Source organism: Eschscholzia californica, unplaced genomic scaffold (assembly GCF_041429995.1).
Source record: "Eschscholzia californica isolate CP2 unplaced genomic scaffold, dmEscCali1.0.p SCAF_4, whole genome shotgun sequence".
Lineage (NCBI taxonomy): Eukaryota > Viridiplantae > Streptophyta > Magnoliopsida > Ranunculales > Papaveraceae > Eschscholzia > Eschscholzia californica.
Window position 1 is genome coordinate 46089214 of NW_028238461.1, and position 18146 is coordinate 46107359.

Here is an 18146-nt window from a genome sequence, read left to right on the forward strand (position 1 = left end):
CTTCTATAACAAAATTTGACCTCTTCCTATTAAGCCCCTAATTAACCCTGAGATAATATTAGTTTATTGTAGGATAAAATATTTTGTGTAAGAGCAAGTAGTACGTTTTAGTCGGATCAACAAATCTTTTAATAGTGACATTTTCGAGTTTGATAGTTTCTTTGTAATCTAGTTTGATGTCTCTACCCCTCTATTCAACTACAATAGAAAAATTCAGGCTCTCATACATAGTGGAAACAACGGTGAATTTTTGCTATTGTGGTATTATGAAATTTTTATGATGAATCAAGAGACTACCCATAAAATTTTGCAACTTTTGCAGTCAAACAACACAGACTGTCGATCAAATCAACCGTCCAGATTTAAAGAATAGGAAATTGAGCTGAAGACTCAATTTTAAACTTTTTTAAGTTAAAACCCCGAAATTTATATTTTTTTTTGTTGAAAACCTAAATATTTGTATTTTGTTTGGTTAAAAATCCAATATTTTTTGCAAATATGTTGCAAAGTTGTCGTCGCAAAGTGTTGCAAAATAAAAAAGTATATAGGGAGTTGAAGACTAAAAAAATTGACTGATCTTTTTTCACCAAAAACAAAAAAAATTTATAGAGAGTTTTGATCAAATTTCTCTTAACAAAAAGGAAGGACAGATGCAAAACCCATCGCAAATGACGACCAATTTTAAATTTTGGAACCTCTTTTCTAGTTCCCTATCATTTCCGTTAATTTGGGCATTTTTAATCAAATATTGTGGAAAAGGCACATCTCTTGACTATATTTGACTCCGACATGTTGTTATGGCTCTTTGTCTACCATATTCGTAGAGTTTAGTTGAAAAACGTTTTCAATAAGAGTTGATCTTCACAAGGGTTCGTGGTCCTGCTCGAAATATTGGTCCAATTAAATTATGTTATATGTTGCCTTTGGTCTATAGGGTAGGTCATTGTGTGGAGAATTACAACCGAACCATGTAACATCTTGTGGGATTGTTTATTTCAATTTTTTTTGTTTGTTTTTGTCGTAAATGTTTCCATTGATCTACTAGAACTAACTGGCCTGGGTGGATCAATATACCAACGGGTCTTTCGGTGGAGCTAGCATAGCCGTCTGAGTTGTTAGGCTCCAAAGTGAACTCCTATATACATATTATTTTTGCAAGTGCTAGCTAGCTGAGTTTCTTTCCGATGTACAAATAGAAGTTTATGTCAAATTGTGTCAGCACAGGCGAGAACCAACTAAGCAGTCTAGTAAAAAAGCTTCTTCTTTTGTAAACGGACATAAATTTAACGCGTTTATTTGCAGTTGTACGACAACCCATTGACCTATTCATGAAAATAAAAGAAGAAGAAAAAAGAGCTGCACTATGGGTGCCTTGAACTAGTCAAATTTTTACATGTATAGAGAGAATATGAATATTGAAAGGGTTGTCTCTAGTTTGTGGAGTTGTTAGAGCTTAAGAAGCCAAAGAAAACAGAATTTTGTACTTAGAGGAGTAGAAAGAGTTGGTATAGTCTAGGGTTTCTGTTTTTAAAAGGTTCCACAAAAAATCAAACATCACATGCAATAGATTCTTGGAGCAGGTAATTTCTGAGGAAAACTTCCCACCTCATGACAAAATATTTGTATGTACATACAACCAACCTGTTTATATTGCGGTTTGGCCACCGATAGACTCTAGAACTACTATGGCCAATCCACGAAACTATTTTGTAATAGCGGGTTGGCCACGGGGTGGCTATGCTACAATTTCGGTCATTTCACCAATCAATCTGTACATATAGAACTCCGACGCGAGAAGTTTGATCAACTTTGCCACCGGACAACCCTTATGTGAGAGAGTACATTGCTCATCTCAAAATATCAAGTACATCGACACATTGTTGTTACAATTCAAGTGTTTGGAAATAAGCAACTAAAACATACCAATGACCAACCCCAAGAGATGGGGTCAAGAATTTGACAAGGTCAACCTAACTCACTTGATCAATCTCAGAGGATTTGTTGTGGAAAGTGTGAATAAGTTATTAATTTCAACATCTTGACATCACCTTTTGAGCCCTATAAATAGAGCAAATACCAAAGAAGAAGAAAATCATCACCTATTAACTAAAAGAAACATAGGAACAGTTTAAGACAAAATGACTTTTGTGAGAGCTTCTTTTGCTTTCATGGTTATGGTTCTCTTTTCTTCTGTTACTCTTTCCATTGCTTTTCCTGGCTTCCCTGGTTTTCCTTATAACTGGGGTGGCTTTGGTGGAAATAATGGTGGTGGAATTGGTTTTGGTGGTGGCAATGGTGGTGCTGGAAATAACATTGGAGGTGGGCCTGGTGGAATTGTTGGTGGTGGAAGTGGAAATGGTGGTCTTGGAAACATTGGTGGTGGAAATGGTGGAAATGTTGGTGGTGGAAATGGTGGTATTGGAAATGTTGGTGGTGGAAATGGTAGAAGTGGAAATGTTGGTGGTGGGAACGGTGGTGTTGGAAACATTGGTGGTGGAAATGGTGGTGGTGGAAATGTTGGTAGCGGGACTGGTGGAAGTGGAAATGGACAGCATTCTGGTCTATACCCAGAATTTTACCATTCTTCATGCCCTCAAGCTAATGACATAGTAATGTCAGTTTTGCAGAAGGCAATTGCTAGAGACCCAAGAATGGCTGCATCTTTGCTTAGACTTCACTTCCATGACTGTTTTGTGCAGGTAAAAAGCAAATACAATCACTACTCTCTCTATCTCTCTCTCTCTCTCTTTCTCTCTTCTTCACTTCCAACTAACTTAACTTGAGATGATGTTGTTGCAGGGCTGTGATGCATCGCTCTTGTTGGACGATAACTCGAAAATAGTAAGTGAGAAGAACTCAAACCCTAACAAGAATTCGATTCGAGGGTTTGAAGTTATCGACGAGATTAAAGCTAAGTTAGAAGCAGCATGTCCTCAAACTGTGTCTTGTGCAGACATTGTTGCTCTTTCTGCTAGAGGCTCCACTGTTCTGGTAAGCAAGAATCAAATAAAAACTACTTATGTTTGAATCATGAATAGACTAAATTTCTGTTGTTTTTCTAATGAGTTGGTGAAACAGAGTGGAGGACCTAACTGGGAGCTTCCTCTAGGGAGGAGAGACTCAAAGACGGCGAGTCTCAGTGGCTCAAACAACAACATTCCACCACCAAACTCAACTATCGGTAACCTCATTACACTCTTTAACCGTCAAGGTCTCGACGAGCAAGACCTTGTTGCACTTTCAGGTGAGTTATGTTAAGTTACTTACCTACCCATTTTGTTACAACAGTTGCAACTATAGATGATGACTATTTCGTTTTATCGTTATTTAAACACGGTTTGAAATCTGAATCTATATATTGCTGCAGGGAGTCATACAATTGGAGTAGCACGGTGTGTTAGTTTCCGACAAAGACTCTACAACCAAAATGGAAAGAACCAACCAGATATAACCCTAGCAAGAAACTACTACAATGACCTAAAATCTGTTTGCCCTAAATCAGGGAATGACAACATAATCTCCCCATTGGATTTCACTTCTCCTACTAAATTCAACAATGCGTACTTCAAGTTAATATTATGGGGTAAAGGGCTATTAAATTCAGATCAAGTTCTACTGACAGGAAATGGTGGAAATACAAAAACCATGGAATTGGTTAAAAGTTATGCTCAAAATGAAGCTCTTTTCTTCAATCATTTTGCTCAATCAATGGTTAAAATGGGAAATATTAGTCCTCTGGTCGGTAACAATGGAGAAATTCGGAAGAATTGTCGCTTAGTTAACTAAGAAAAACAAGCTTTTTATGATGGTTTGGTGTTTGTTTAGTTATGTTGTTTAAGTTTCTAGTGAAATGTGTTGTTTGTTGCTCATCATTCATGAATGAATTGGGTTTGATCCTTCCTTACTCTTACTGTATCCACTGTAATGACCTAGACCATATTTCTAAGCCATCTAATGAGGACTTCTTTCTTGTTCATGTTCTTGTTCTTCTGTTTCCTTTTTAGTTCCGGGTTAAAGGCAAAGTCCGGCCACTCTATCACGATTCTAAAAGTCGGGTTGTGTTTATGTTTTTCGTTCAATTTTTAAGGTGGGTTTTTCCATCTGTCTAAACCTATAAGGTAGTGGATGCTTCTCATTAGCCTTCTAATGGTGTTACTCTGAGTTAAAAACCGAAAACTACAGTTATAACAAAATAACAGCTGATTTTACGTAACGACCCTCACACATCATTGTTTTCTCCCTTTATATGATAGAACATTTAGTTTTTTGCGCAATGGCGGTTCTTACAACAACTTTTACAGGTTTTTACAGTCTACAACCTGATTTTTACTGTTTTTGAATAATTCCCATTTGGAAGAAAAACATATCTTACCTGAAACGACTTGGACTTGGGGTAGTCCGAGCCGAGTAATCTACTCGAGTCTATGAATCGTCATGGACAGAATAAATCACAGATCTCAGCCCAGCTTGTACCCGGTTTAAATACACATACAAATACATCCATATTCAAAGACGTCTGCAGTTTGTGGACTTGTTTGCTGTAGAAATAACATATCCAATTTTTTTACTTATAGAAGTTGGTAATCAAGTTTTTTGAACCTAAAATAGATATGGTGTATAGTTTCTCAGCCATGTAACTTTCTTGGAAAACCTAAAACGATAGTTTCCTTAGGCACAAGCCAAGTCCATTAGATAATACTGCATAAATAGGATGTGAATATTTTTAAAAACATTTAGTCTTAATATATAATATCGAAAGAAATTTGTGTATATGGGAGTGGTTCATCCTGAAAGTTTCAGAATTCCATAACCTGCAGTTTATCCTAAAGTTAATAACCAGATGAGAATCTGGTCAACCTGTTCTGAAGTTTGTGGAGTTGTAAGTTTGTGGAGTTGTTGTGTGAAGAAACAACAAATCCAAATGCTGTACTTGGAAGGAGTTGGTAGTCAAGTTCTCCTTTTTAGGTTAAGTCATCATAGATCACAAACATGGTTTGTTGGACTAGGTAATCACCCGAATAAGAGACGAAAAGAATTTTTACAATATACATATAGTAATACGAAAAAGACATTATATTATTGAAAAGGCGAAAGGTATAGAATAATACATTTCTAAGCTAACTGCTAGCATATGAGAAAGGTAGTGAACTCCCAAGATAAAAACAAGAAAGTCAAAATAGTGTTCCGACTAGTTCATGAAATTTGCGGAGAACTTCTCCGTAGCATGGAGGACTCGCAACCTACACTGATAACGTTTCGTATACAATGTTATGGAAAAAAATTAACAGGAAAGCAAGTAACTTTCGATTAAGAAACTGGAACAGGTTATCAGCAAGATTCCTTCATAGAATTTTAAAATAGAAAAGTAACTTCACCAAATCCATTACATGAAGTAGTAGATCAAGATTAAAAAGGTCAACCTAATCTATGTTCTAAGAGGATTTGGTGGGGAAAACATTCTTTTCGAACTATTTGAGCCCTTATAAGTAGAATGAAAGACCATTAAACAAGACCATCACTAAGAAACATACTACAATTTAATTCATAATGGCTTCTGTTAGAGCTTCTTCTGGTTTTATTGTCATGCTTCTCTTCTCATCTGTTACCCTTTCCTTCGCTTTTCCTGGCTTTCCTGGTTACCCTTTTAACTGGGGTGGTTTTGGTGGTGGTTTAGAAAATGGGGGTGTGGGAAATGTAGGTGACGTGGAAAATCCCAGTGGTGGAAATGTTGGCGGTGTAGGAAATATGGGTGGTGGAAATGTTGGCGGTGTAGGAAACATGGGTGGTGGAAATGTTGGTGGGTTAGGAAATGTCGCTGGAGGGAATGTTGGCGGTGTAGGAAACGCTGCTGGTGGAAATGTTGGCGGTGTAGGAAATGCCGCTGGAGGAAATGTTGGCGGTGTCGGAAACACTGGTAATGGAAATGCTGGCGGTGTAGGAAACACGGTAGGCGGAAATGTTGGTGGTGTAGGAAATGCCGCTGGAGGAAATGTTGGCGGTGTCGGAAACACTGGTAATGGAAATGTTGGCGGTGTCGGAAACACTGGTAATGGAAATGTTGGCGGTGTAGGAAACGCGGCTGGTGGAAATGTTGGCGGTGGAAATGGAAATGGAGGAAGTGCAAACGTTGGTGGCGGGAACGGCGGAAATGGAAATGGTGGCGGGAATGGAGGATATACTCGTCTATTTCCACAATTTTATCAATTTTCATGCCCTCAAGCTAATGACATCGTCACGTCAGTCCTGCAGAAGGCCATCACTAGAGATCCTAGAATTGCTGCATCTTTGCTCAGGCTTCACTTCCATGACTGCTTTGTGCAGGTAAGCATTTATATGATAATAACCAAACAAAAGAAAAGATGCACTCTCATCCTCTTCCTATTCTTACTGCTATTCTTTCCTATAATTTTTCTTACTGCAATTTCAAACAGATTCATGTTCCTAGTTAGTATTTACTTAATTCTTTTTTGTTGTGAGTTTATGTGAATCTTGTTTATGGTGATGCTTTTCAGGGTTGTGATGCATCTGTTTTGTTGGACGATAGCTCAACAATAACCAGTGAGAAGAATTCTATCCCAAATAAGAATTCTATTCGTGGATTCGAAGTTATCGATGAAATCAAGACTCAGTTGGAAGCTGCGTGCCCTCAAACTGTCTCTTGTGCAGATATTGTCGCTCTTGCTGCTAGAAGCTCTACTGTACTGGTAAGCAGTTTTAAAGAATTTCCGATATCCACACCAAAATCATGAAAAAAGATAGTCAGCTAATTTTGTTTCCTAACAAATCTTTTGGACCTGGTAAAACAGAGCGGTGGGCCTTACTGGGATCTTCCATTAGGAAGGAAAGACTCAAAGACAGCAAGCATTAACGACTCGAACAACAACATTCCCCCACCAAACTCGACTATCCAAAACCTCGTAACACTCTTCAATCGACAAGGTCTTGATGAAGTCGACCTTGTAGCTCTCTCAGGTAAGTCGGTTATCTGCAATTCTGCATCTTCTAAGACTATATTACTACTGGTTTTCAAAGTTACTAGCTGTTTAATTTTTAAACCTATATTCTGCAGGTAGTCATACTATTGGAGTAGCAAGATGTGTGAGTTTCAGGCAGAGACTGTACAACCAGAACGGAAATAACCAACCAGACGAGAATCTAGAGAGAGACTACTACTCTAACCTGAAATCTGTTTGCCCTAAGTCGGGAGGCGATAATATCATTTCCCCTTTGGATTTCACCTCTCCTACAAAGTTTAACAATGCCTACTTCAAGCTGATATTATATAAGAGAGGGCTTCTTAATTCAGATGAAGTCCTCCTGACAGGAAACGGCGGTAGCACAAAGACTGCAGAGTTGGTAAAGAGTTATGCCGAAGATGAAGGCCTATTCTTCAGCCATTTTGCTACATCAATGGTAAAAATGGGGAATATCAATCCACTGATAGGTAACAGTGGAGAAGTTAGAAAGAACTGTCGTTTAGTTAACTAAAGTTAGCGCCAAAATGGTTTATGGAATTGACTGTTGTTTATATTTGTTCATCAATTGTGTTGTTTGTCGTATTGCTTGAGTGAAGTGAGTTCAATATCTTGATGTTATTGTTAAAAGTTAGAACGGAGTTCTTGTTTTCCTGTTCAGAAGTTTGTATTATCATGTATATGTTATTAAGAACGAATGGTAGTGAAGGGATTTTATTATGGGTTTTATATACTGCTGAAATCAAGTCGTATGAAACACGGGAAAGATGATAACAGATAATAGATAAAGTATGAATCAACATCAGAATAAAGTCAATGACAGCAAAATGAATTCAGCCCTTCAGAAAACAAACACAATTTCCCAAAGAAAAAGATTATTATTATAAAGATAATTGTGATTCAGAACAATCGACAAAACCGAACATTTTCATTGACACTAAAACTTAAAAGAGTACATATCAGGAAAGTTAAAAGAAAACCTGAATTTTGCATGTCAATTTGATTTTTCCTTCACTGGGTCTTTGGATTCCTTTGAGCTGAAACGTTCTATTGTCCACAAGAGAAGAAAAAGAAAAAGGATCTACTTAAATATGGAGAGATGGATATTGGTTCTTGAAATGGCAATCAAGTAGCTAAGGCTTTGGAGAATCAGTTTTAGGTTTTAAAGGCTTCATATTGGAGTTAGTGAACCAGGTGGTATAAAGGAATTGCTTGTGAGGACCAATATGATTACAGATTAAACGAAGTTTTTGCCTCTCTCTCATCCATCGCAATACTATTTTCATGTGGCGTTTGCTTGTTAATCCTCTCACTCCAACTTCCTGATAACAAAGGACACAAATTAGGGATCTACTCATTATGAATCCTGATCAACTTTGCGAAAATGAAAAACCAAGGTCAAAACTTTTGATATTAATGCGAAATCGAGTATGAACTCTAAGTGAGTGGTAAAATCATCTAAATGAGAAATGAAATACACTCTTAAATCTCTATTAAGTATTGAACTTGCAAAGAAAACAATCTTGTTAGTATCTATCAAAATTTCAGCAACTACTTTGGGAATTAGAAATGGCTCTCTGATAGTAACCAACCCCATTAACGAAAAACCCTAAGAAAAAAAGTAATGTGACAGAACAAATCAAACCCACAACCTATCTAAGCAAATGGATTACTCAACATTATCAACCAACAATAATAACTCATTAGAGAACCAATTTCAGCTACGTATATGAACTATAAATCCCATAAATTAAAACCAAATATGTTTACAATTGAAGTTCAATCAATTTAAAAGTGCTAAAGAAAAGACCAATTGATATTTTAACATCTCAAACAATAAGATATTATCAATATAAACAGTAAGAACCATTCATTATATACCTTGTGAAAAACCTAAGTAAGCTACTCAAATTTCACAAATCATGCCAAATTAAAGCAAAAAAAAAACAACTGATACCCAAAGTTCATAAATTAGGGTAAATTAAAGCAAAAGAAGTGATACCCATGATGAAAAAAGAGGAAAGAAAGAAGGAGAAGAAAAGGAAGTACCTTGACGTGTTCCCAAGTATCAGCAATGGAGAGAGGTCCATGCTCTTTCACCACGTCGTATATGACTCTAGTTATGGTTTGTGTTTGCTCTGGTGGTGATTTTAGCTCTATTGGTTTCATTTTCGGCTTTGGTTTCCTCCCACACATCCTGATTACTGTTGCAAACATCCTGCTAATTCTCTCTCTCTCTCTCCTCTTCTCTCTTCTCTCTCTCTCTCTCTCTATTTATCTCTGTTAAGGTTTAAATACTGGAATTCATGTTGACAGAGGTTTACGAGGTCATATGACCCCATGACATTACTTTTTTTTTTTTTTTTTTGCTGAAACAAACTAAAACATACGACGACTAAAAAGCAAAACAGTTGGAGAGGTCTTGGATGGAGTGTCAAGTACGCCTGCATCGTTTTCCCTTTCCCATTTCGCCAGTTTATCTGTCTGCTTATTGTTTTGCCTAGGAGTATGAGTGAAGACGATGTTTTCGAATTTGTGTCTGAGACTGGATATATTGTCCATATATTTCCCGGATTGCCATTGGATTGAGGTGTTGTTGTTGTGAAGATATCGAATCAAGGTCAAAATTTGTAGAAATGAAAGGGTTTTATATGACGAATGTACTTCTATGGTTTTATATTTGGGTTTCAATGAACATGTTAAGGGGCAGGTTTTAGTAGGAGGATATGTGTGGTTCTTCTTTAAATACTGATATTTTAGGTAATTAGGTTTATGTTAATCTGTAACTGAAAAGACAAAGAAAATTGAAATGTGCAGTGAGGAACAATTGAAAGTTGCGAGAAACAACTTCGCTAGAACTGAAGATGATTTGAAGTCCCTTCGGAGTGTCGGGCAAATCATAGGAGAAGTTTTGAAGCCTGGTGACAACGAGAGGACTCTTTTTTAGATTTGTATAGCTTAATGGCTACAAGAACCATAGTGTCAAGGCAGCCACATGTGAACTGTCCTACATATTTTGTTAACTCTACTACTTTAGGTTAATATTTTTTGGCCTTATATAGAGAGTTAAACATGTGATAATGCAGCACCCTAATTTCAATATTGTTTCAGTGATTGTTAAAGCTGAGTAGTGCCAAATTATGCTGTTGGTTGCCGCAGTAAAGTAGACAAGGAAAAGCTACAAATAGTTCTAGAAAAATCTATAAATTAGACGTCTCCGGTACAAGCATGAAAGCTTTATGATATTAACATAAAATTCAATGCGCAAATCTAGATTTAACCCTTCAGAATTTTCTTCCTGATTTCTTCCCGTGTTTGCTGGTAACAAAATCAATCTTCTGTTATATAACATTTTTCAGATGAACCGATGTATTATTACTTCCATTGCAGAGATTCCAGAGCTTGTTGATGAAGCTGTTTATCACCAGCAGCCAATACATTAAAGCCTGGACAAAAAAAAAAGATAAATAGGTTTAGATTCATCTCATGCAAAGGTTGACGAGAATAGAAGTGAAAGTGTGGGCCAAAATCATAAGACGATAACGATGAACAAGGAAATTTCGTCGTTGAGAGCTACCATATGTAGTAGCATTTGATTGTCAATGGTAACTGAAAATTCCTTAATGGCTTACCGAAAAGAATTATTGGACGAAAATGAGAGTAAACAGAATTGAGAAATGTTATCGAAACAAGTGTTTTAGAAAGAAATCATACTAGGGGCATGTGAATCTGCAGAGGCTTCCCAGAAAAGATCTTCTCCTCTCCAATCAGTAATAACTCCCCCAGCACCTTTTATTACTGGTATAAGAGATAAGAAATCGTATGGCTGAAAAGACAAAGTATTAGATCTATATGAATAAGAATAATACACAAGAAGAGAAGTTCTTTAAGAATTGAGTGCAGAATATGCATACAGCTTCGATCATAATTTTTATTTGGAGAAGAGAATAAATATAGGTATAAAGAATATAATAAGCGAATGTCAAAAGAGAAAATCACCCACTAAACTTATGTTATTTTCTATTTTTTCTGGCCGATATTGGATCAAGATCTGCATAGGAACAATTAACATGCATAGAAGACATAATATACCTTAAGGCCAGACTCGACTACGATATCCACGAACCCAGAAGCCAGCAATGCGTAAGCATAACAGTCACAGCCGTACTGTGGAACTTTCACCTGTACATAATATGAAAGAAACCGGAAAAAAAGGTAAATATAATTTGTTGAATAGAATAGTCCTTGTGGAGCCCTAATCTGAATCTCATGCACTAACCTTTTCTCTAAGGCGGATGAATGCTTCTTCAGCCTCTCCATTGAATAGATGTGGGCTTGTTGTATACCTGAATGAAAACTTAGAAGATTAGGACTAACAGTTTATTATTGGGTGTTGTTGAAATGGTTACGTAAAATCAACTAAGTACGAGGATTATAGGTAATCCCCGTTTTCCCTTATGTTTGGACGTTACGAAGAAAAAGAGCATACAAGTAAGATTGAGAAAGTTTTGCACAAGCACGTGTAGACACTTCTTCTCCATTTAATGTGGTTCTCCTCCCACTCACCCCAATCCATCTCTCTCTTAGAACAGGCTGGTCAACAATGCCAACAATCTGCGAAATACATGAATATTATATCAGAAATAAGTATTCGTATAAAATCTGAATACAGAACAACCTCAATGTTATTATCCTTCATATGTAGTTGAAGATGATAAGCACGGACTGAGGGATAACAAAACAAAAAACCAGACAGACCAAGCGATATGTCTCATTCTCATGGCTTTATCAGGTTATTTTGAAAACCAACAAAAAATACCTACTTCCAGTATATTGAGTTGAATCTACAAAATTTCCCGTAAACCAAATGATACTGTTTCACACCCAACTTACATTTTTATCTATATTTCTCCATTCTCTTTCCAACATAACAAAAGCTGAAAATTATAGTTACTGGAATTCTTTTTACCTTAAAAAACAAATATTACCATCTAATACGGCAAAGGAAATAGTTCTCTTTTTGTTATTTCTTCCAATCTCTAGTTCAACTTTTACGCAACATGTAAACCAAAGTCTGTGGATGAGTTTCTTACCGGTTTTCCTTTATATACCAGAGCAATAAGAGTGCCGAATAAGGGCTTTCCTGCAAATAAATATAGTTCAAATCAACTTAAAATTTTCATAGACACCACAACTCAGAGTAGTTGGTTCTCGAGAAATACCTGTAATAAAACTCTTAGTTCCATCTATCGGATCTAAAACCCAAACATAATCAGCATTTTTTTCTTTACAGTTCCAACCATTCTCCTCCCCAAATCTACAGTACCAACATTCCATAGAGTCAATGAAAACCAACAACACTCAATGTCTTCTACAAAACTAAATTCATCCTTTTACTGGCCATTTCTTCGTAAATTTTCTTAAGTTCTAATTTTTGGAGATGCTTTCCACAATATCTAAGAACACCAACAAAGTTCAAAACTTTTTCAACTATGTAAATAACATCTAATTGATCAAACCCTTTTTTTTGCTTTTTCATATAAATATTGCACCTAGATAAAGTTCAAAACTTTCTAACTTCAGGCTAAAAATCCCCCAATTTCCCATACTCATAGAATAAGAGAAGAGATCAAAATTGCTTTTTCAAGATAGTAAAGCATCACTCACATTGCATGAGAAGGAAAATTCTCTAATATAATCTTAACCATTGCCTCCTCCGCTGTTCGATCAGCAATTGTCACAGGACCTGAAAATAGATTTCAATACAAATTACACACAAAATCAATTAACAACTATAACAATACATAAACCCTAATTTCACATTAAAAAAACTTACTAAGATCTTCTTTATCAACAATCTCGAAGTTTTTACGAAAATAACTTCGAATTACTTCACCAGCAGCATCAGCAACCTTATTCCCAACCTCAATGAACCGATCCATGTCATGATTTCTAGACTCTAATTCAACGATTTCGATTTCTCCATTAGAAAGAGTAGAGCTCAAACTCATTGTTGGGCAAGATTTACTCTGCCTCGGCCTAGAGAGAGTGAAATCTAGGGCACAGTTTGAACTGTAAGGAGTTGATAATTGAGTTGAGGATTGAAGAGTAAGATTGTTGGAGAGAGAAGTGGGAGAAGAAGTAAAAGAAATTGGAAGAGATCTTGTGAGTCTTTGAGATGGAAGAAGAAGATGAGATTGAGAGAGCATTGTGGATTTTAAATAGGCGGGAAATGGCAGTCAGAAGTTAGAGAGAGAGAGAGAGAGAGAAAGTAGAGAGAGAGAGGTGATCGGAGGTTAAAGTTAAAGGCGTCGCCGTCTGGTGGCGTCATCAGATATTCAGAAAATGATTCGGATCGAGTGGGAGAATTTTAGGGGCGCTACTATACTTTTGTGACAACAAAGCAGGAACTTTTTGCCACTTCACAGAACCTTAAGCGACACTCACACACGTTCAGTTACGGTTTTGCTTTTATTGTCACCAACTCAAAGACGATAATTTTGCGTCACTTTCCACTTTACTTGCATCACTCTTGCGGATATTTTTGCCTCATCCTTGTGTCCCTCTACCTCAATTTGATGACCCATTTGGCGTACTGTAGTGACATTCATGAGTACCTTTGCCGACATTCCTGAGTACCTGTCACCTTCGGCAACACTAGGAGTACCTCTAGTGACACTCACAAGTACCTTGGACTAAACTCTTGAGTTCACCTGGGGGACACTCTTGCGTATCTTTAGTGGCACTAGATTGCCTTTCGGGCAGATTCCTCAGAGAGGAAGTCAAGGACTTGGAGTGATGTGGTCGGGTTCACTTCTTCTAGAGGAAGGAGAAGGGACTCGTGTACTGCTAAATTTCTAATGCTCAATCAACAAGGTCCTATGCTTTCAACAAGGTCCTATATTTCCACTTCCAGAGAAAAGACAGATAACCTATTTCACCGATTGCACCACAGAGATCTATGAGTTTCAACCTCTCAGAGCCCTTAGTTGCCAATGAATTCCTTTGGGCCATTACATCTGCCGAGAGTTTCCAAGTCGAGGCATAGCAACTTGTATATGTATCTAGGTCAAGAGTGTTTTTACACAAGAAAAACACCTACTACAATCTCAATTCATTTATGAACTAACATTTCATGGAACTGAAATTCTACTCATATTGCCAAGTTCTAATCAAAACTAACATTTGATCAATTTCCCTCTATTCCAGGATAAAATTTTACAGAGGGAAGTATAAAACTTGTTTATAAAGTACATACAAGATTCAAAATGTGCTGGTATGGTGTTATCCTGATTTCTTAATAAGTTGTTTTTCGGACTAAGCTTCCAGTGAAGGCAATGTTAAAGCTGCGGTACTTCAAAGACTACTTTGTATATCTCGCCCAGAACCCTTTCTTTCTTGAAGACGACTCGCTCACTGAGAGAGATCTAGCCGGCCTCAGGCCAAGTGAGAAGTGTCTCCTTAAGAATGGTCCAGCAAAAGAGCCCTTCCTGCTAGAATCAGGTTGACTCATCTTACGATCTTTTGTCTCTCTTCCTTGCTGATTGGATGACATAGGTTCACCGTCAACGTCACTATCCATTACTCGGTTTCTCGATATCCTGTTAAATCTCACCTTCAAATCTGCTTCTCTCGACACTTTTCCACAAAGTTTCAAGATCTGCTTCCCTTTGCCTGTACATATTGGGCAAGGTGGATCATACCTGTCATTTTGTGATGTAATGTTCTCCAAGCACTCGGCGTGGAATACATGCCCACAAACCAGTACAGCAATTGCAGAGAGCTCGTTACTAGTCCAAGATGATCTTTCAGCTAAGAGTTTGGAGCAAACCCCACATGTTTGTAAATCGACAGAGGGAGATGAGAAGGGTTGGCTATCGGACCTTGTTATTCTACCACGGCTAGAGCCCAAGGACTCACTGTCAAAAGACCACCTTTCCCGGCGAGAAGATGCTACGAGCTCTGAGAAAGTCCGCATGGACCAACCTTCTGAAGACCCACCTTGGGAACCCAATGTCATGTCATTGCTACAGGTTGAGAGGACAAAAGATTGTCTTCCTTCGGATAATGAGTTGTTGTAAGGTGACTTCAATCCCCATATTCGGCTATCTGTGACCTCTCTCAAGAGCTGGTGTCCTGGTGAGCTTCGAACCCTCCTTGACGGGCTTGAATTAGTTGGAAGTAGGGGGTTCTGGGAGGGTGAAATGTCCGACTTGGAAACCACATGAAAAGAGGCTGAAGGTACAGGAAACGAAAGCGTCAACGATGATGGATCTGCCAGTGCTGATGTTTCTGGTAAATCCTTGACCTGTAAAGAGAGCTCGAAAGTCATATACGAAATCATACTAAGGGGAAAATAGTGCAGTTGCTCCAAATGATTCAAACTCACCTCAGCAGAGAAGCTACTTCTTATGGACAGATCTGTTCCAAGCACGTTGAAGAATCAGATGTAACATTCAACATAGTGAGACATAAAATTTTAACTATAAACAATCAAATTAGTTAGGTGGTTCCATAAGTAAAGAAGTCAAAAAATTCTGACGACTCAAATGAGAAGATATTGAAAATAAAAAGGAGAAAAACAGAGTTCAACAAAAAAAAAAAAGGAGAAAAACAACCCTGATGGACCATTATGTGCACACAATTTAAAAAACTGAGTTACTCGAAATTTAAGCATTCAAAGTAATCATGTCCCCTTATCAACTTGAATTCTTGATCCTAAAAGTTAAAACTCGTAACAAATTATTACGAAGGGTTGGAGCTTCTTCGGGCATAGGAGTCATGTTCCCCTTTATACGCTTTTTCAGTATGCTTCTGCTGCTAATTGACCTTTTACTATTCTGCAGCTGTGTTTAAAATGAAGGATCACTCTTCACCATATAACATTCAAATCGAGGAGAAGGCGAGATATAGAATGTATGATTAATATCCATTAATCCTACCAGAAATGATGAAGCATCACAAAGCAACCAATGGAACAACTCTCTTAAATGGTTTTCTCTATTCCTATTTTAATGGAATGCATACAAAAAAAAAATGAATGATCCTTCATGCACGAATGTAAGGAACTACATGTAGCAACCACATATACTCATTGCTCAGGAAAAGACAACAATATTGAAAGTTCAAGTTGTAATTATACGAGTAAGAGTAGAAGATAATGTTAATAATAAAAAAGAGTACACACTTTATATGTGAAAAAGGCTTACTTGAAGCAGGGGTAGTGAAATTACGAGCAATTCCACGAACTGGGGAGTTTTGCCACCCAGGTGTTCGAAAGCTGTTCAATGGGCTTTCTCCATCTGAAACATCTTCCATCTCCACGCCTCTTCGACCCTTAATCTCCAAGCCAACATTATCACTTTGTCCACGAGAATACCGATTATGAAAATTCTCCGATTCACCAGCTACACGCCTTCTATTATCCCTGTGAATATTCCATGAAGGGGAAACCCCACCATGCCTATGCAGTACTTCACTTCTTGTACTTTCAGGAAGAGTCCTATCTTTCACGGGAACACAGCAGGCAGAACCCATCTTACTTGTACAATTACAACAAATATCTATATAGATATGGAGAAAGCCATGTACCTAAGTTATGTCGAGATTTTTACCACCTCCTTGACTCTCTCACAATCCCCACAACCCTGATCAAAGAAAAAAACGAACATCAATTAAACATAGTCAATTTTGGACATCAATCGTGAAACAATTACTACTAGCAAGACGAGAAACAGCCAACTCTTAAGGAACAGCAACAAATCACAGGCCTTAAACAAGCAAGTCAGCCCTTCCACGCAAAGGGAATCTCGCACGCCCCTACTATAGTAATGTCCCTCTAGAGAGATAAAGTGGAGTTTCCGCAAGCTTCTTATTCCATTGCATTCATAAATTATCTCAGCTAAACGAAAGAAAAACAGGAGAACAACCTTCCCTCTAATTTCATATATAAAGTTCATGCTTCATAAATCTTAGCAACCATAACCTACCAGTATAATCATAGAAGAACAACTACCCTCCACCCAACCAACTAACCTAACTATTTCCCTAAAATTAATCCCATCAAAATCATGAAACTGGTTTGAAATTGTAAACCTAGAAATCGAAGGAGCAGTAACAACGATGATAAGAAGTTTCATGAACTAATTTGAAATTGTAAACCTAGAAATCGAGAATCAAGAAATACATACAAACATACATGAAATCAAATCGTTTAAACTCCAATACAAAGATCTTAATTATTCAATTAGTATCCCAAAACTGGTGAGATTAAAGAGACTGTACCTTTTCTTTAGGGTATGTGACTCTCTGTGACAGAATTTTAGAGAGAGAAAGAGAGGGGTCTAGGAGAGGGTATGTAATAAGAGAGTTTTTTAGAGAGAGAAAGAAAGAAGAAGGTTAGGGTAAACGGAATTTCGAAGTCCGTCAAATAAGTCTGTTAGTTTAAGCGGAATTAATCGTTAGATTTGACGGAGTTAACAATGTGCCACGTAGGATTAAAGGACATCGCGCGTTCTGTTCCTTATAGGGCACGCGGAGTGCGCAATACGCCATCTTTTGCTTTTCAATACTGACTCACTCAGTCAGCGAGTCAGACTGTTTTTACAGGAGGTAGGTGCGCTTTACGCACATTAAAGCTTACGTTAGATTGAAAAGCACGGTTGTTTTTTGCAGTTGATTTGACTAGAAAAATTGAAATACTTGACCGATTGACATATTGTTTCCAATTCAATTTCCAGAGTCCAACTTCTTATTTTGACTTCCCCCACAAAGACCATTAGTTTCAACATTTTATAAAAATACAAATTATTATTCAAAAATAATTTTTGTTGAACTTTTTCTTTATATAGATTCAAGAGAACATCATGAGATAAGGTTACTAACTATCGTCTTAAAAGAAGCTTTGTGTCTCTGAACATGCATATTGACGTTTTATTCACGTACTCAGTGTTTTAAAGGTGACGGTCTTTTTGTCAAGTTTGGTGCCTTTAGAACTTCACTCAAAATTTCTGTTGACCTTTTGTTTTATATAATAGATGTAAAAACATCATAACATGGCACAGGTACACCATGAGCATATTACTATGGATTAGATAAGTTCAATAACTACTATCTCAGTTACATTTGGGCTTTAAGGGTCGTATATAACTCATAAAGTCATTGTAAGGGGCA

The 18146-nt window shown here is 37.3% G+C and overlaps 4 protein-coding genes across 7 annotated transcripts; 2 read left to right on the forward strand and 2 right to left on the reverse strand.

Annotated features, from left to right (window-relative positions):
* The first annotated feature begins 1676 nt into the window (after window positions 1-1676).
* On the forward strand, window positions 1677-3976 carry LOC147545208 (peroxidase 9-like). The gene is made up of 4 exons (XM_086638031.1): window positions 1677-2699; window positions 2800-2991; window positions 3079-3244; window positions 3368-3976. The coding sequence occupies exons 1-4, from the start codon at window positions 2139-2141 to the stop codon at window positions 3784-3786; spliced, it is 1338 nt and encodes a 445-aa protein (XP_086494157.1). The 5' UTR covers window positions 1677-2138; the 3' UTR covers window positions 3787-3976.
* A 1051-nt stretch (window positions 3977-5027) lies between these two features.
* LOC147545209 (thiamine-phosphate synthase) lies at window positions 5028-9242 on the reverse strand. 2 transcript variants are annotated; one of them, XM_086638034.1, is made up of 3 exons: window positions 9024-9242; window positions 7955-8296; window positions 5028-5240 (listed from the first exon to the last, which is right to left on the reverse strand). In XM_086638034.1, exons 1-2 carry the CDS (start codon window positions 9189-9191, stop codon window positions 8108-8110), a joined length of 357 nt encoding a protein of 118 aa, XP_086494160.1. In that variant the 5' UTR covers window positions 9192-9242; the 3' UTR covers window positions 5028-5240; window positions 7955-8107. The 2 variants fall into 2 exon arrangements, with proteins under 2 accessions (XP_086494160.1, XP_086494159.1); XM_086638033.1 differs by lacking the exon at window positions 5028-5240 and adding an exon at window positions 5288-7402.
* On the forward strand, window positions 5509-7694 carry LOC147545210 (peroxidase 9-like). 3 transcript variants are annotated; one of them, XR_015224176.1, is made up of 5 exons: window positions 5511-6321; window positions 6513-6704; window positions 6807-6972; window positions 7070-7597; window positions 7639-7694. XR_015224176.1 is itself a non-coding variant. In XM_086638030.1 (5 exons), the coding sequence occupies exons 1-5, from the start codon at window positions 5548-5550 to the stop codon at window positions 7486-7488; spliced, it is 1482 nt and encodes a 493-aa protein (XP_086494156.1). In that variant the 5' UTR covers window positions 5511-5547; the 3' UTR covers window positions 7489-7694. The 3 variants fall into 3 exon arrangements, 2 of the variants coding, with proteins under 2 accessions (XP_086494155.1, XP_086494156.1); XM_086638030.1 differs by having other exon boundaries at window positions 5511-5752; window positions 5822-6321; window positions 7070-7694; XM_086638029.1 differs by having other exon boundaries at window positions 5509-6321; window positions 7070-7694.
* Window positions 9243-10159: 917 nt separating the features above from the next.
* IMPL2 (inositol monophosphatase family protein) lies at window positions 10160-17374 on the reverse strand. Its single transcript, XM_086635809.1, has 14 exons — window positions 17259-17374; window positions 16184-16621; window positions 15364-15395; window positions 14342-15282; window positions 13496-13643; window positions 12811-13207; window positions 12642-12720; window positions 12197-12291; window positions 12068-12117; window positions 11464-11588; window positions 11254-11320; window positions 11067-11156; window positions 10689-10800; window positions 10160-10420 (listed from the first exon to the last, which is right to left on the reverse strand). Exons 2-14 carry the CDS (start codon window positions 16509-16511, stop codon window positions 10350-10352), a joined length of 2535 nt encoding a protein of 844 aa, XP_086491935.1. The 5' UTR covers window positions 16512-16621; window positions 17259-17374; the 3' UTR covers window positions 10160-10349.
* Window positions 17375-18146: the final 772 nt, after the last annotated feature.

Excerpts from the sequence above, each read along its gene's own strand:
- LOC147545208 (XM_086638031.1), top strand. The coding sequence starts at position 2,139 with ATGACTTTTGTGAGAGCTTCTTTTGCTTTCATGGTTATGGTTCTCTTT. Across the intron at positions 2,700-2,799 it reads TCCATGACTGTTTTGTGCAG|GGCTGTGATGCATCGCTCTT; the intron begins GTAAAAAGCAAA and ends ATGTTGTTGCAG. Across the intron at positions 3,245-3,367 it reads AGACCTTGTTGCACTTTCAG|GGAGTCATACAATTGGAGTA; the intron begins GTGAGTTATGTT and ends ATATTGCTGCAG.
- LOC147545210 (XM_086638029.1), top strand. The coding sequence starts at position 5,548 with ATGGCTTCTGTTAGAGCTTCTTCTGGTTTTATTGTCATGCTTCTCTTC. Across the intron at positions 6,322-6,512 it reads TCCATGACTGCTTTGTGCAG|GGTTGTGATGCATCTGTTTT; the intron begins GTAAGCATTTAT and ends GATGCTTTTCAG. Across the intron at positions 6,705-6,806 it reads CTAGAAGCTCTACTGTACTG|AGCGGTGGGCCTTACTGGGA; the intron begins GTAAGCAGTTTT and ends CTGGTAAAACAG.
- LOC147545209 (XM_086638034.1), bottom strand. The coding sequence starts at position 9,191 with ATGTTTGCAACAGTAATCAGGATGTGTGGGAGGAAACCAAAGCCGAAA. Across the intron at positions 8,297-9,023 it reads ATACTTGGGAACACGTCAAG|GAAGTTGGAGTGAGAGGATT; the intron begins GTACTTCCTTTT and ends CTTTGTTATCAG.
- IMPL2 (XM_086635809.1), bottom strand. The coding sequence starts at position 16,511 with ATGGGTTCTGCCTGCTGTGTTCCCGTGAAAGATAGGACTCTTCCTGAA. Across the intron at positions 11,589-12,067 it reads TGGTATATAAAGGAAAACCG|ATTGTTGGCATTGTTGACCA; the intron begins GTAAGAAACTCA and ends TGTATTTCGCAG. Across the intron at positions 11,321-11,463 it reads AAACTTTCTCAATCTTACTT|GTATACAACAAGCCCACATC; the intron begins GTATGCTCTTTT and ends GTTTTCATTCAG.